Source organism: Cuculus canorus, chromosome 2 (genome assembly GCF_017976375.1).
Source record: "Cuculus canorus isolate bCucCan1 chromosome 2, bCucCan1.pri, whole genome shotgun sequence".
NCBI classification, from domain to species: Eukaryota; Metazoa; Chordata; class Aves; order Cuculiformes; family Cuculidae; genus Cuculus; species Cuculus canorus.
The window spans coordinates 151,262,967-151,280,397 of record NC_071402.1 but is presented as its reverse complement, the minus strand read 5'-3'; the positions used below and the strand labels follow the sequence as shown (position 1 = coordinate 151,280,397).

The window sequence follows — 17,431 nt, the reverse complement described above, 5'->3', positions numbered from 1 at the left end:
TTTAGACTAGACATAAGGAGGAATTTCTTCACACTGAGGGTGCTCAGGCACTGGCACCGGTTGCCCAGGGAAGTTGTGGCTGCCCCATCCCTGGAGGTGTTCAAGGCCAGGCTGGAAGGGGCCTTGGGCGGCCTGATCCAGTGGGAGGTGTCCCTTCCCATGGCAGGGTGGTGGAATTAGATAATCTTTAAGGTCCCTTCCAACCCAAACCACTCCATGATGTAATTTTACCCTTTTATAGGACAAACGTTCACCCATGGCAAAGACCTCAAGACCAGTCCGAAGATCGGATACAGTAAAAAAGTCCCTTCTGTAACGAGAGGGACAATTCTTATATTTATAAAAACATGGGGACCCCAGGGCCTCAGCACCTTTGTTTCGGGCTTTTCCCCACCGCAGGGCAACCCCGCCCCATAGGAGGTGCCGGCCCTGCGATGGCGGCCCCACCGGAAGTGTCTCGTGGCCTTGCCGGAAGTGGCGCGAGGCCGCAAGATGGCGGCGCCCAGGCGCGGCGTGGCCGGCGCGGGGATGAAGCGGCCGGCGGGCGCCCGCGGGAAGCTGGCCCGGCTGCGGCATTCCGTGCAGGAGTTCGTGCAGGCGGCCGGCGGCCAGCCGACCCTGCCCCCGCTGAAAGACTCTGGGAGGTTGGATCGTAGGAGCCGCCGCGAGGCGAGGAAGGAGAAGCGCAAGCTCAAACGGAGCCGACGACGGCGCCTCCAACGCGGGGAGCCGGTGGGAGTCCCCGACAGCCTGGCCAGTGCGGCTCCGGCCAAGGCGGCTCCGGCCAACCTGCCTCCGGCCAAGGCGCCTCCGTCTAAGCCGCCCTCGGCCAAGGCGGCTCCATCTAAGCTGCCCTCGGCCAGGGCGGCCCGAGCCTCGGGCTCGCCCGTCCCCGCGGCCGGGAACCATCGGCCGGGGCCGGCACCGACCCCCGGCAAAGGCCCCGCCGCCGTCTCGCCGCGTAAGCGAGCGCTGCTGGAGGCGAACGAGGAGGAGGAGAGGGAGATCCGGCGGCTGGAGCGGCGGTTGGGACTGGGCAAGCGCCGCAAGAAGCAGGACAGGGGCGAGGAGGAGAAGGTGCCGCAGAGCTTCCTGCGGGACGGGCTGGGCTACGTGCTGGGAGCGCTGGGCTCCCGCGCCGGGCTGAGCCGACTCTGCCTCAGCAGCGACGAGGAGGAGGAGGCGCCGGAGCAGCAGGGGGACACCGCTTCAGTGCCCCCCGAGAGCGACGGGGACGGACAGTGGGACAGCGAGGAAGGCGGGGAGGCTGAGGACGGCGAGCCCGAGGAGGAGGAGAAGGATGGAGAGGAGGAGGATGGAGAGGAGGAGGATGGAGAGGAGGAGGATGGAGAGGAGGAGGATGGAGAGGAGGAGGAAAGGTGTTCGCCCCAGGTAACGCAAGCCTGATCACCCACCACAGTCCGTACAGCAGCTTTGCCATCTACTCTGTGAAGCCGAGGTGTTCACAGGGTGGTGTCACGGGTGGGTGATAGAGGCAGTGGGACAGCGCACTGGTGTCATGGGTAGATGGCAGAGGCAGGGGGACAGCAGAGTGCCATCATGGGTGGGTGACAGTGGCAGAGTATTGTCGTGGTTGGGTGATAGTGGCAGTGCTGCCGTCAGAGTCCTGGGAACAACAGAATGGTGTCATGGGTGGATGACTGCAACAATGCTGCCCTCAGAGTCTTGGGGACAGCAAGTGGTGTCATGAGTGGGTGACATTATCAGGGACAGATGACAGTAGCAGTGCTGCCCTCAGAGGCCTGTGGACGGCTTTTAGGCAGGAAGGCAGCATCCCCGGGTCAAGATGCTACGGACAATTCCTAGAGCAAAAGGCCCCTGGCCTTCTTTCTCTATGGAATGAGCAAATAGAAAGGACAAAACAGTGGCACTGTCTCGATGTTAGAGTTTAAAAGCATGACTGAGAGCTTCTGTTTGGAGCAAGGAGAGCTTATATTAAAATTAGATTTGCTAGAGGAGACCACAAAGTTGATCCAAGGGCTGAAGCACCTCCCATGTGAGAACAGGCTGAGAGAGTTTGACTTGTTTCGCCTAGAGAAGAGAAGGCTCCGGGAACACCTTATAGCAGCTTTCCAGTACTTAAAAGACAGGAAAGCCAGGGAGGGGCTCTTTATCGGGAAGTGCAGTGATAGGACAAGGGGTAATTCTTTTAAGCTGAAGGGGGGAGATTAGATTAGATAGTAGAAAGATTTTTTTTTTTTTTCTTGTGAGGGTAGTGAGGCACTGGAACAGGTTGCCGAGAGAAGTCATGGATGCTTCATCCACAGAGGTGTTCAAGGCCGGGCTGGCTGAGGATTTGAGTTACTTGATCCAGTAGAACATGTCCCTGCTCACGGCAGGGGAGTTGGAGCTGGATGATCTTTAAGGTCCCTTCCAACCCAAACTCTTCTATGATTCTTCAAGGAACTGCTCAAGAGAACCCAGTGGAAGCCACAGAGTTGATTTGGGAACTGGAGCATCTCTTTTACAAGGAAGGACTGAATAACCTGGATTTGTTTAGAGAAGACTTGAGGGGGGATCTTATCAATGCTTATAAATATCTAAGGGGCAGGCGTCAAGAGGATTGGACCAGACTTTTATCAATGGTGCCCAGTGATGGGTCAAGGGTCAACAGGCAGAAACTGGAACAGGAAGTTCCACCTCAACCTGAGGAAAAGCTTATATTATTGTCAGGGTGCTGGAGCACTAGAACAGGCTGCCTGGAGAGGATGCGGAGTCTCCTTCTGTGGAGATATTCAAAACCCACCTAGACACATTCCTGTGCCACCTGCTCTAGATGAATATGCTTTAGCAAGGAGGGTGGACTTGAAGATCTCACGGAGTCCCTTCCAAACCTGAGCATTGTGTGGTTCTGTCTGCATTAGGTCTTGTGGCAGGGGTGGAGGAGAGGAGGCCAAATGGGTCATTTAGCCCACACAGGGCTAACTTAAGTTTTTAGTATGTCTACAGCTGATGAAACCAAGACTTAAGATGTCAGGGCTTAATAACTATCACTTAAAGCAAATTTCATGTAAAAGGAAAGAGTTTTTTTGCTGCTGTCAAATTGGTTGCAAGAAGTAAGGTGTTGCATGCTGCTTTTCTGCATAAAGTTGTTCCTTTGGCATAAGTTATTAGGTGGCAAAATATACATTTAACTAAAAGTTTGGTATATTAATCTTAAATAGAAATGTGTATTTGTGTTCAAATATTTAAAATACTTGTTTGACTTGGTATGTAATATTATTGTTTTCCTGGGAAGAGTCATAATCGGAGTGCTGCGAAGTATGTTCCCCCTCAAGTAAGGAAAGCACAGGAGGCGCTAGATGACAAGAAAAGAGAAGAACTGGGAAGACTGAAGAAAATGGTGAATGGTCTCATTAATAGGTAATGTAATAACAAGTCATTAGTCTTTCTGGTTTGATGTGACAGTGCTCATCATTCAAAGAAAAGTGGCAAAGATATGACTTTTCTCTTCACAAACTGATTTTAAGTTGGCAATCATGTCTGCTATACTTAACAATAATTATCTTTGTTGATATAAATTCTTCAAGTTAGTCATTATAGAAGATGAAAAATGTAGAAAATAAATTTAAGATAAGTCTGAATTCCACACAGCTGTTGCCTGCCAGTGCTAGGTATAATTCACTGACTGTCAGTTGGAGTATGCCTATGAAAAATCTTAATAGTGCGAGTTATAACACCCCTAAAAAATACTATTTTCTTTTTTTAATTAAGTAAGATTAAAAATCTCCAACATTGCAACTGAGGAGGTGCAACACTTCGTAGCATAAAGAACTCAAGAACAGAAAAAGTAGTTAATGCTTTCATGCTTTTTAATTTTAGAGTATCTTTTTTTAAAAGCAATCTATTGGCATTTTATTTTATCTACATTACCTGTAAAATGCAGGCTACAGTATGCAGTTTGTTCAGTCATTTAGCATTTGATACACTTTGTGTGTTAGGAAAGTATGAGGTGTTTTCATACTTAATTTCTCCAAAGTCTGTCATGTGCCGCAATCACAACTGCTAAAGAACTAAGTCAGGCTTTTTAAGTCTGTTTTTTTAATCTGTTCAATGCGACAGTAAGCACATTCACAGTGCTCTGTAAATACTGCTGCTAATCTTCCTAATCTCTTTTTACATGTTACTGTTTTGAAAAAGCCCCACAGGATTTAAAAAACATACTTTTTTTTTATTTTAGTGAGCACAGCCAAATACAAAATGTCCCTTCCTGTCTTCTTTTCAGTCTCCTTAAGCCAAGCTGATTTCCCTAGAAAGAATAGATTGCTCATTGGGTAAATTGAAAACTGTGGAACTGCGTAAAGAGAAGAAAAAGTGAAAAAGAGTTTTTTGTTTCTCAATAGGTTGAGTGAACCGAATTTGTCCTCCATTAGTGGACAGATGGAAGAGCTCTACATGGCTAACAGCAGAAAGGACATGAATGAAACTCTGACAGATATCCTCATGAATGCTTGTGTTACTCCAGTTGCCATGCCTGCAAGATTAATGATGGAGCATGTCCTTTTGGTCAGCGTGCTTCATCATAATGTAGGAATTGAGGTAATTATTCTGGCTGGGACTAATTTGTGTAATAATGCATATTGTAGAGTGTTTTCCTTGATATTTTATTAAAATTGCCTTTTGCTTTTTGTTTCTGTGTCACTGAAAAGCATCTCTAGTTGAATTTCATCAGTATTTGTAGCTTACTAGCTAGTTACCCACAAGTAAAAGGGACCAAGTTTTCTGCTTTATCTGATTAATTTATTTCTTCCATGAGGTACCTCTGGTCACTTATAAAAACATAATTTTTTTTAGTCACAATCTTTCTGCATTGATGAAAAAATTGGAATTTATTAAGCTTCAAACTTTCTTCCCTTTAATTACGCTAATCCATTTCTGTTCTCTTGGGTATTGTTCTTGAATGATATGTATCTAAATAAGGAAGGTGCTGCAGTTATGGAAATCCTTTTATATCAGTGGAAAAAGTCTTTTTTTTTTAGCCAAATCATGCAAATCATCAGTGGAATTAACTAGCTATAGCAATGACTCCAGAATATTAAAAACTGAAGAATTTTGTTCTGGAATGCTGATCTTGGTGATGCATTTGGTTTTTGACACACAGCTTTTACTGAATGAATGGCTAGCGGTAACAGCATGCTGGCGTGACAGTTGCGAAGATGCTAATATGTGTCCATGAAAACTCTGTAAACAAATAAATTCTGATGTGCGTATAGCGTAAGCTCTTAACATCTGATTTTCTTGCACAGACTTAAAAAGGTAACTGGATGGCATGTATAAGGGGTAAATAACATAATACTTTAAGAAAATGTCACAACACCTAATATATTTATATATGTAAATGTAGAACATCCATATTAATTGAAAAAGGCAACAATATTTCTTTAAAATTAATAGTGGCAGGGCCCCAGAAATAAATGTTTTGCAGATGTCTGTAAAATCTATTTATGGTTAACTGCTGGGTATTTTTTTCCTTTTTTTTTTTTCCCCCTTTAATGGAACTTTTGCCAGGTCGGTGCTCACTTTTTGGAAGCCGTGGTGAAAAAGTTTGATGAACTCTGCAAAAGTGATGCTGAAGGGAAAGAATGTGAAAATTTGCTTGCCTTGATTGCTCATCTGTATAACTTCCACGTGGTTCATTGCCTGCTGATTTTTGATATTCTGAAAAAGCTTGTTAGCATTTTCACTGAAAAAGAGATTGAGTTGGTTTTGTTTCTTCTTAAAAACGTGGGCTTTTCCTTAAGAAAAGATGATGCGTTGGCTTTGAAGGAACTGATCACTGAAGCCCAGAGGAGAGCAAACACAGCAGAGAAGAAGCTCCAAGATCAGACTAGGGTATGTGTGTGTATTTTAAAGGTTTTCTGTTCTGAATACACTTGAATAAGCACTTGGATACATGTGTTAATTTACCGTAATGTTTTGTGCTACGCTTTATTTAGGTTCTACATTATCATTATGTTTAGCTGTTACATTAAGTTATTTGCATTCTTTTTATCTTTCTCCATCAGTTCTGAGGACACAGACACCAAAATGCTTGTAATGGTTGAGACTAGGAATGTTTTGTCTTATTCAGTCGACTGTGCTTCTGCTTCGTGATACTTTGTACACTTCACAAAATGGTCACCAAGGCATTGTGTTTAGCAGATTAAGCTTTGAATTCAAGCTTGAAAACAAATGAATATAATAGTTAAAATAAACATACTTCTCTGTATTCATATTCTTGTAATCTAAATTTTTATGTGTATTGCCAGCTGAGCTGTTTATTACAGCACAGTAATATTATTCTTATTACAGAAGAGTAATTTCAAAGTACGCTTTCTGCTTTAACAAAGAAACTCACAGCACATAATCCTTAGAAATATTTATTTTGCCTATAGGTTCGTTTCATGCTGGAGACTATGTTGGCACTAAGGAATAATGACATGCGTAAGATTCCTGGTTACGATCCTGAACCAGTTGAAAAACTCCGCAAACTGCAAAGAACACTGGTGAGAACTTTCTTTGCATATATAGTATAGCTGTCCCTAAACCAGGAGTAGTTTTTTATTGTATGTTGGCTTGATGGGCTATAGTATTTTTTAATTCATTTAACAGCCTGAAACTCTTGTGGGCTAAAATCACTTCTTAGATCATTCAGTGTTATTTCCTGTGTCCAGGTTTAGTCAGCAGTCAGCCAGCCACCTGCAGAACAGTTTGATAAAGGATGTAATACTTAGCCAAGGACTTTGCCTGGGAGCTCTGTGCTTGAAAGAGCTTGTGGGATGTTTAATGATTATGCAGTAGTAGTGAGTCATTATGACAAGTTCTTTTTTCCATAGATGCTGGATGCAGGCACCCACTCTTAACTGCAGCTAAATTATTCTGGAAGTCCAACACTTCTGAAAACCTGGATCTTTTTACTTTCATGGTGGGGTTTTTTTGGCAGAGAGAGGGCAGTTTGTCTAGAACAGCCCAGCATAAAATGTCTGAAAGTAATAATCTCTTTGGATTGAGAACTAATTATTTTTTCTTGAAACTTGAATCTGGTCTTAGAGTCCCTGTATCTCCAACCTGAAAGTCATGCTACTTGTCTACAACACCTGGAGCATCTTGTTTTTTCAGAAATTTGTTAGTACAGGATATGCACATCAGTGATAACAGGCCAGGCAAAAATAAGTTAGGTAACCTAGCTCTGTAGAATTTCCTGTCTTAAATTTTTGCAGTCCTCTTAGTATGCTTCTAGCCTCCTTTGTTAAACATTATTATTTTGTTCAAAGAGATCAAACTTCTTATTGTTTGAATTGTACAAAACTTAAGTTTGTCATGTCATTTTAATTGATCACAAGTGCTCGAAAGGAAAATCCTGACTAGATTGTAAGATGCTGCAGCTGTTGTAGTTTTTGATGTCAGCATCAAGTCTGAATTCTAATCAGGTTTTGTGATTGGAAAATGATTGCTTTTTAGTTGATTATCACTTTTTTTTAAATAAAAATCAAGAACTTCTAAATGTAGATTTAAATAAGTGCTTGTATTTGAGAAATGGAGAACATGGGATACTTGTAAATTCTTTTCATCTGGCTGGCTGAAACTAACAGTTGGTGGGGAAACAGGAAGGCCTTTATAGAGACTATTTGGTCTAAAGTAATTTTAAGTATTTGAAGTATCTATTGTTTTCTTTAAAAAAATAAACCTTCAAATAAAAGCTTTTGGGGGTTTTTTGTGTTTTTTTATTCAAGGTTCACAGCAGTTCTGGAAAAGAAACTCAGCTCCGAGTCTCCCTGGAATCTCTCCTCAGTGCTGATCAGGTTGGTCGCTGGTGGATTGTAGGGTCATCCTGGAGTGGAGCACCAATGATCAGTGATGCAAACAGCAAGACTCAGCAAAAACTGCATGTAGGAAAGGTAAATCCAAGCAGCGCTAGTTGTAAGTCTGAGTGTTTGTGATTTGTTGACTTCATACACGTAGATAAGTTCATTTCAGAGCCAACCAAAAAAACCTTCACAGATTCTTTTAAGGCTGAGCTTTTGGACTGTAAATTCTGCTCTTATATTTGTCAAAATGTTGTACTCATGTTCTTTTTAAGAGCTGTTATGACAAAAGCTAAGATGTAGCTTGTTTTGTCTCATCCTGTGGAATTGCAAAAGTAACTTTTTATGTAAGTGAAGGAGGAGACTTGACTAGGAGTGGATTTGCCAGTATGAATTTTGATGGGTAGTGGTGTCTGTCCCTATGTGTCATGTATCCAAGATGATTCTAGGAGTGGTGTGGTGAGATGGTCATGGTAACTTGTATTAGAGAAGCACATCTTAAAACTAATTGTCACAATTAAAATACATTAAAATATGTTTTCCTACCTGAAAAAGTTCCTGGTGATGCCTATGCCTCTAGACAAAAACTCAGGACCTTTGGATTGCTGCTTCATAGTTTACTGGAGGTCTTCATTAATGGTCGTCTTAGAGGCTGCACAGAAAGAGCTTTCTTTAAACGCTATTTTATTTATGCTTGCTTGAATTATTTTTCTTTTAGGTGAGTTCAAAGATAATGGAGCTTGCTCGTAAGCAGAGAATGAACACCGATATCAGGAGAAGTATTTTTTGTGTCTTGATGACCTGTGAAGACTTCCTCGATGCCTTTGAAAAGCTTCTCAGGTAAATAAAGACTAGCAGAGAAACCAGTCTGGAACTGAAAATAGCATTAACTTGATTGAAAAAGTGAGATTGCTGGTCTGGGCTGAAGAGCATTTAATTATAGTATAATTAAAGAAGTGCAGAGCTAGGGATCTACATAGGGGTAAAAAGGTAAGAGCGGGACTTAAACCTTTATATAAGGACTATTAAAGGGTGGGTAAAACTGACTGGCAGTCAGAGGAAAGGAGTAGTCCCTGTTATTGTCACACAGGTCTGTCACTGTGATTTACTGCGTCTTTTGAGTTACAGAGCTTTTTTGCTTTAAAGATGCACATCCTAGTCAAGAGTATGGAAGTCTGCTGCAGGCTTGCTTCCTTACAGAGGCACACCAGAAGCCCCTTCAGAACATCTCTTGGTTTTATCGCTGGATTTCCATACTACTGCCATTTCTTTTACTTCTTGCCACCTTGTTAAGCCATCTTGCAGGTCTCTGTCCGTACTTGTGTGCCCTGGTAGTGTTCTAGCACTTTCAGTTCCCTCTTGCACAATTTATTAGCTTTGGGTTTGCTCCAGGGTCACATTTTATGTTAAGATCAGTTTCCTGACCACTTGGCAAACGGCTCTTTAGAAGAAGATGTGATCAGGGAAAAGCTCAAACTAAGCTGTTCTTTGTGTTTGTCAGAATATTAATTGTAAGTCTAATATCTGGGAGGGGAGAGATCAGGTCTGAACTTTTCTATTGCAGCCTTGTAATTCAAGGGAATTGTCTTACTGGGATGGCATGCAATTATTTAATTTGCTAACCAAACAAAACAGACTTTGTAATAAAGTCAACTAATATTTGATTAAATGCCACTTCTGCAAAACACAGCTTGGATTTAAGACTGTGATGGAGTCATGGCCTGTTCAATTAAAAGAAATTAGCTGCTGCTGCTGCAGTTCTTGCCAAGACCTGGTAGCTCAATTTGCAAATTGATCCTTGACTCTCATCCATGCTATTTAAACGAGTATACAAATCTGTATACATGTGGGCTTGGCAGAAAAGCTCTGTCTGCATATTGCCTGGCGTGTGTTGACACTGGGTTTTATAAAGCAAATTCTGAGAGAGGAATTCTTAAATCTGCCCACATCTAGCAGATTATAATGTAAAGTACACAGAATTGTCGGTGAAGGAATTGACTTTAATGTGAACATGAGTTCTAGAGCATATGGAAATTTATATTCGTGTGTTTGATGTCAGTCTCATGACAAAGAGCATGAGAAATATATAAAGAAATATAACTATGCTTGTTGATTCATCTGCTGTGAGATCTTTGACAGAGTTGAGTGTGGTTAAATGGTAATTTAAGCCATTTTAAATCCAGGCTGCTGTAGATCTGCTTTTCTTTCTTCTCCTTACATCAGAAAGAAAGTAATTAGTTTGAAGCTAGAACTTCAATTGAACTTCAATTCTAGTTTGAAGCTAGAATTAGTTTGAAGCTCAGCTTGCAGTTGCACAGGTGTCAGTTTAAAAGGCGAACTGGGAACATCACTGCAGACAAAGAGAAGAGAATGAGTTCTGTTCTCTTTCATCAGCTGAAAGGCCGCATCTCCTTCACAAACCACAGATACATGAAGGGAAATGAAGCCTTCTTAAGTTTGATGAAGAGGCAATTTTTCATAGAGATGAAGAATTTGAGAAACTTTACATCTCACAAAAAATTGGAATACTTAAGTCTTAGATATCGTGTAGTGGGGTGGATAATTCAGAATAGTGAGTATGTGATTGTATCTTTTAAGATAATTTGAACTTACATCTTCTAAAAGGTAGGTGTGAGAGTGGCTGGTTTTGACCTGAAGGCAGTGATAGTCTTGGATTTCAGTTGATGATAACTAATCTTCTTAGAGGTGCACTCTGCTAGTGGTAAGTAATCTGCTTCAGGGGAAGTTATCCCTTCTCTTGGGGGAAATGAAAAAGTGAACAAGACATACAAGTCCATGGGAATATTGTAACTCATGAATGATTTAATAGGTGAGGCAGTTGCATTTTCTTTATCTAAGATTATCAGGCTTATGGAATCTTATAGGTGTTTGGTGAAGCTCAGCCATGAAAGACAATCTTGACTCTTAAATTTTAGATGTTTAGAAATGTTAGGTGGAAGTGAAGGTGAGAGCAAAATTGCCCATCAAAGTCCTGATATACTTGCTTATAGTCATCTGGCAAAATTAGTATTTCCTAAATAAGCAAGTCATGATAGAAGTGATGATAAACTAGGGAAAGGAGAGTGGGCCAAATTACTGAGCGCAATGTAACTTCACAAAACATCTGCAAAATGCATGTCTGGTGGCTGAAAACCTCTTTTAAAAAAAAAAAAATTGTTGCTCTGTAATAAAATCATATAGAACTTGGCTGATGGGAGAACAAAAGAACTTTATCACAGACACAGCACTTACAGTGCCCATCTCTTTTGGAGAAGCAGACTTCTAAGTTTTCACTGCTTGTTAGCAATTGGCCTATAAATCATCTCAGATTTTCATATTATAAAACCTTAAATTCTGGTTTTTTTTGGCTGAAAGTCAATATTTTCTCTGTTAATCTGGTGAGTATCTGGGATCATATGCAGTGACAGGCATCTGGACATGTGTATAAACGAGGGATATTAGAACCAGGACATGCCAAACTGCTCTGCAGATGGTAGAGCAAGTTCCAGTGGAGTCAAGCTTCGTTAGAATATACATTTGAGTTGTACTAACGCCATATGGAACTTGAGCTTGAAGCAATGAAAAGAATTTTGTTTGACACTTTTCAGATTATTATATGAAGCGTTTTTGATTTAAATTGGTTTTAGTGCTGCCAAGCATTTGACAGCCCTGGAAGCTAGTTACCGTTCCCTGCCGAAGTATGTTGGCCCTCTCTTAGCCCCATCGGCTGTTCAAATGGGAAGGCTCTTCAGTCCTTGGCCTTTATGCCAGGGCAGCTAACATCAGCACTCTTTTATACTGACTGTTTTATTCAGGCTTTTCTTTCAAGGTGGTTTGGAATCGCTAACTGCATCCTTTTTGGCTACTGTCAAACAGTAATGAATTTCAAGCATTGTGTAGCATGGAGTTGCCCTAGAGATAAGAAGTTTCATATCACCAAGTAACAAAAGCATCTTAAAATATTTTCTTATCCCTAGTAAGTACCACAGAGGTGAATGATCCTGAACACATTTCTCTATATAAGCTTATACTGGTCCAAAGACTGGTTTTCCTCTTACAGCAGTAGATACCAGTGTGAGATAACTGCAACAGGGTTCTACGGTTCTTGTTTCTCTGTTCAACCTTTGTCTTGGTACACTGTGCAGCAGCGCTTACTGTGGTACTGCAGCTACATTCCAAGGCATGAGACCCCCTCCCCCGGTAACAGGGCCCTCTCCTCTGTTTTTCTTCAAGGAGAGCTACAAACATAGAGTGGACTACCCTTCCTTCCCCAGGGGGAATCATGCTTGTGTCATTCCACTGCCCTCTGTCAAGGTCTTGCTTTTGCAGCCACTCCTTTAACACCAATAATACTGTAGCGTTTCCGTGTTGCCGTACCAGGATGGTGATATAGCCCACAGTCTTAAGGTTTTGAGTACATTCAGTATTAAAGACTTCATAAGAACTTTCTAACAAGTAAAATCAAATGTGGTGTTTAAAAAAATTTTTTATGTGTTACCCTCAGATGTTGAGTGTACCTCTTACTCTGTGGCAGTAATTTTTTCTTTACTAAATGATTCTCATTCTCTTGTTAAATTTTAGACTTGGACTGAAAGATCAACAGGAGAGAGAAATTGTTCATGTTACCGTTTACTGCTGCTTACAGGAGAAGACATACAACCCCTTCTATGCATTTTTGGCTGACAAGTTTTGTCGATATGAAAGACGATTCCAGGTGAAGAAAAATCTGTTTCTGCTTTGGTTTAGTGTCATTGTGGTTAGAGAGGCAGTTATTAAATGCCTGAGCATGGGTGGGTTCCTGTTAAGATCTTGATCCTGAGGAAGAATTCTGCTGGGGTAGCTGTGCAGTCAGTAAGGTGTACTCATGGTTATATCTGAATAAGAAAGAAAAGAACTATGCGGAAGGTTTGCTTTCCTCCATTTTATGCATTTTAAAAGAATTGAACAGTCTGATCAAGCATCTCTGTTGATTAACAGAGAGCTCATAAAGAATAGAAGGTCAAAAGGTTTTATTATGTTGTTACTCGTTTAAACACTTGATTTGTAGGATTATTTTTTTCCTTTGACATCTAGGTGACATTTCAGTTTAGTATTTGGGACAAAATCAAAGACTTGGAAAACCTGTCAGCCACTGCCGTCTCCAACTTGGTTTCACTGTTGGCTCACCTATTAAGGGCAAAATCCTTGCCGCTTTCAGTTCTCAAGGTTGGTGTTTTCTTTTCGGAATACTTGTGTGTTCTCTTTGTATTTACTAGCTGTATGGAAAATGTATTTTGTTTGGTATCTAGGTGGTACTTTGTCTGTTCGTGGTCGTGAGCTACGACAAAACTGGTTCTAAAATTAGCAAATTAATGCCATTGATTACAGAAACACTGTCATTTGGGGGAAAGGGAACCTGTGGTGATGCAGGCATACAGAAAGTCTACAATTCTATATAGAGAGCAGATGTAAGATTATTTTCTCTAGACTATCCAGAGCTGGAACCGAGGCCCTTTATTTAACAGGATTTGTCAGTGGAGTCTGTGCTGCACTTTTTAGCTGTTTATTTTTTTGTTAGACCAGAGAGAAATCTACAGAGAATTTATAGGATTTTAGAATAGAGTCCATAGAATTTTGTTAGAAGAATAGCTGAAATGTGTTAAGGCAATTCTATTGATTGTCCTAGGTACTCCTGAAGTATTTCTCTCATTGAGAAACTATATTTGATATTCTGGTACTAGCAGACAGGTCGTTCCTTAGGAACTTCTCTGCTTTCCTCATTTTGGAGGCAGCATTCTCAGCTAATTCTTCTGTGCCAAACCTAAGACTCATTATATATGGGAAGCCAGTTAGTGTGCTAAAAGCTGTTCATTTCTAAAAGAATTTAGCTGTTTTATATACTTGAATTCATCTAATCCTCTCTCTCCCTTTCTCTCTACTAGGTAATTGAATTCAGTGAGTTAGATAAACCCAAAGTCCGTTTCTTGCGACAAGTATTAAGCACGCTGTTAATCAAAGCAGATGCTGAAGAAGTTAGTGACATTTTTGTGAGGTAAGTGATCAGAGAGATCTCTGGGGAACCCTTAGTGAATAGTAATTAAGAAGATTAAAAGTTTTCTTATTTCGTTTGGAATCGTAGAATGTCTTCTGCAGAGATCAGCCACCCATCCCTTAAGGAGTAAGCTCTCCTAGGGGTGTGGGGAGGAAGCATATCATTTATGTGTTAGTACAGGCTCTGATATACATAGAACTGTGAGAAATGTTATACAAAATAAGGCTTTCAGATACTCAATGTATCATTTGGTCATAGGATTTTCATGAGCAGAGCCCCACAATTACCTGCTTTCCTTATTGCTTTACCATCTGTGTGCAGTAAGATTCACTCTGCCGGCAGTCTTTGCTATTAGGTATCTGTAGTGTAAGAAGGAGAAATAAAGAAATACCAATGAGGGAAGTTGGAGGATTTTTTTTTTTTTTTTAAATCAACATTATCTGGAAAATCTTATTTTTATATATGGGAGAAGGTTGCCTGGAGAGGCTGAGATCTCCATTCTTGGAGATGCTTAGGGCTTGAGTGGGTAAGACCGAGCAACCTGACCACACCTGGATGTTAGTCCCATTTGAAACAGGAGGTTGGACAAGATGACCTGCCAGTATCCCTTCTGACTTGAATTATTCCATGATTTTGTTGTATTAAACTTGCAATGTCACAAAGAAAATATTGGGTGATGATGTTTCAGCTGTATGCTGCAAACCCAGAAAGTTCAAACATGGCATTTGCATCATTTGTTGCTGTAATGTGATTCTTTACATAAAGCAAGACTCCGGGTATTGCATTTTAGACTTGCTGGTGATTTGAAAGCCTCTTCAGAAAGGTTCCTCTTGTAGGTTGCATTTTTCTGTATATCTCTATTTGAGGAAGATAAAAAAATTAAGAAACTTCTGAAAACTGTGGAAGACTAAATACTCTTTTTGATCTGTGTCTTTACAGGATATCTGACAACCCCAAACTGGGAATACTACGGGAAGGCTTAAAACTCTTCCTTAACCACTTCTTACTGAAAAATGCACAAGCCCAAAAAAGTGCTGAAGAAGCCAGCTTATTAAAAGAAAGAGTCGAGCTAGCAACCAAGGCTTTGCAAGCAAAAGAACCCAAATTGAAACTATAGTTCTGCTTTTCTAATAAAAAGTATGGAAAAATCTAGGTCTACATGAAGATGCAAAGCTTTGTTGTCTTTCAGACACAAATAATCGAGAATGAAAAAATCTGTGTTACTCGAAAGGATCCCGTTTTTATGTAAACAGTTGCTTTGCTCTACTTAGCAGTTACAGGTTTAGTTGAAGGTGATGCCACGCCTTTCTGAAGAAAGGAGAAATACTTTTTTCATGTCTTTTTCTGTGTGGGTGATTCGAGTTGATGGTTAATATCTGCAGAAAGTGTTAAATTTCTCTTCTGTGATGCTCTGGGTCAGCAGTAGCATTCAGCAATGCATATTGTAACCTTTTGTTTAGAGTAACTGCAGAATACTGACTGCTGTGTGTTTAAAGCAGCAGCCTTGACCAAAGGCTCTTAATGCCCACTCCTTGTACTATCCTAAGAAGCAGGCCACTAGATGGCACAATACTGGTGAGTCCGTTTTGGAAGAAATCAGCTTTTCTTTAGTTGTTGAAGTTCTCTGCCAATTCTGTGAATTGTTTACCTGACTGTAGGTCAGGAAAAGATCTTCAGTTGGACTCAAAGCTGTAGTAAAATGACTTGAAGATCTGACATTTCCCAATTATGTTGGGTTTAGTGAATACAGCATAGTTTTATCACACTTTTAGGCTGGTTTTGCAACTTTAAAATTGGAGTTGCCAAATCACTTATGTTAATGATTTTTTTCTAAGCATAAAGAATAATATAATTATGAGCCTTTTAATAAGAAAATACCTCCTTTAAGAATTTTTTAAAAAATCATGTAAATTTCTTTCTGTAACACTCAGTGTTAATGGTTTGTTTCTTTTGTCACCTTACCACTACACATTAAACTGCAGTTTTACTAAGGCTTTGCTGTTTGTCATAGCTTTGCACTGGCTGTCTTGCCAGGAAGGATCTGACCTTAAACTGGGGGAGATGGAGAAGTATGTGCTGCATCTGCATCATCTACCTGTGCTGGAACTGCCAGCCCTGTGGCTGTAACCAGGCTGGCCCTCTGGCGTTTGAGTCCATCCGCAAATGGTGCCTCCTAATCGTATTTGATACCAGTCCACCTATTCTGCTGCTTTGGATTTGTCCCTGTTGAGAAAATTTGCTCCCAGTAGGCATCCTACAGAAAATTTCCAGTTCTGCAGCAAGAGAAGCAGGCAAGAAATTTGTTTTATTCATTTTTTTTTAGTCAAAGAGTTGAACGTAGAATATTCAGTTCAGTTGTACGAGTTGTGTTTTCAGGCAGAGGAGTGCTTCCCCCAGCAGCCAGGGAGCAGGTTTTCTCACCTTTCCTCTGCTGAGGAGCACAAATTGTAAGGAACAAGGTGGCCTCGGAGCAGAGAGAGAGGGAGAGTTTCAAAATCCAAGGTTTTGCCAGCACAGCAACAACTTCCACAGAAGACATTACGGTCGAACAAAGCAAGATGCTTTCTTCAGCCGGTTTCACACCAATGGCAATTTTTAAATGTACAAAACTGGTTCTTTCCTGTCTTGCATTCAGCTGACAGAAGTGGAAAAAATTCAGTTATTAAGTTATTATATTAAGTATTTCTACGATTCACAATTCGGTTCACCAGAACAAAAATATGGGCAGCAGAAGAATTTCCACTGTATTTTGATGGATATGAAAATCACAAAGATCTCCCTTGCAAATAAAAATTGTGCCAAACCTTGTATTTTAGTTTTGGAGGCTGGACTGGGGGGAAAATCTGTGCAAGCTCCTCGAAACTGGCTGCTGCGGAATGCATGGGACGCCGGTGAGTAAAAATGGCTCCCCCTGGACTGCAGCAAACACCTAATTAATTACCTTTTTTTCAGGATTGTAGGTAGACTCAGCCTTTCAACGTGTTTGTGGTTTAATAACTTGTAAATGGGAACACATTGCTCTAGCTGGGAGGTTGAGGCAACTTCGCTCTTGGAGATAAATCTTGAAACATCTTCCTTAAATTAAATGTGACAGGCTGCTGGTTCCTTGTTGGAATGCTTTGCTCGGTGATCAGAATTGAGCACCCTTTGCTGCCTGTGGAAAGATTGCCTTGTGTTTTATGGGTCCTATTCACTTGCTGCAGCTGCCTGGGGCAGTGTGATGCAGGTGTTGCTGAGCAATTAGGAGAGATGGTTTTAACCTTGCAGTCTAAAATTACAATTGCTATTTTTTTTAAACCAAGACTTGCATTAGCTATTATTTTTCCCAAACAGCTAGTATGTTTTTCTCCAGCTTATGACGGTTATTAGAGTCATTTCTTTGTTTTTGAAGAAAACAGATTTTACCTGCCTGCAGCTTCTACCTTTTGTCACATTTATGTATGAACATGAATTCTTTTGAAAAATGGAATTTTCGAGGAAAGCACCCAAAATGCAGTGCCAGTCCGCAGTACCATAGTGTGCTACAAGGAAAGTTGCTATGGGTTATTCAGCATAAGTCCTGTCCTCTCCCTGTGATTCAGTGAGGAAATAACTG

At 41.0% G+C, this 17,431-nt stretch overlaps 1 protein-coding gene across 2 annotated transcripts; it reads left to right on the top strand.

Moving 5' to 3' along the window:
- Window positions 1-475: 475 nt before the first annotated feature.
- On the top strand, window positions 476-16,475 carry NOM1 (nucleolar protein with MIF4G domain 1). 2 transcript variants are annotated; one of them, XM_054060369.1, is made up of 12 exons: window positions 476-1,296; window positions 1,345-1,392; window positions 3,260-3,384; window positions 4,365-4,560; window positions 5,530-5,853; window positions 6,396-6,506; window positions 7,734-7,898; window positions 8,524-8,645; window positions 12,387-12,519; window positions 12,879-13,010; window positions 13,727-13,836; window positions 14,776-16,475. In XM_054060369.1, the coding sequence occupies exons 1-12, from the start codon at window positions 493-495 to the stop codon at window positions 14,951-14,953; spliced, it is 2,448 nt and encodes an 815-aa protein (XP_053916344.1). In that variant the 5' UTR covers window positions 476-492; the 3' UTR covers window positions 14,954-16,475. The 2 variants fall into 2 exon arrangements, with proteins under 2 accessions (XP_053916344.1, XP_053916343.1); XM_054060368.1 differs by having other exon boundaries at window positions 476-1,392.
- Window positions 16,476-17,431: the final 956 nt, after the last annotated feature.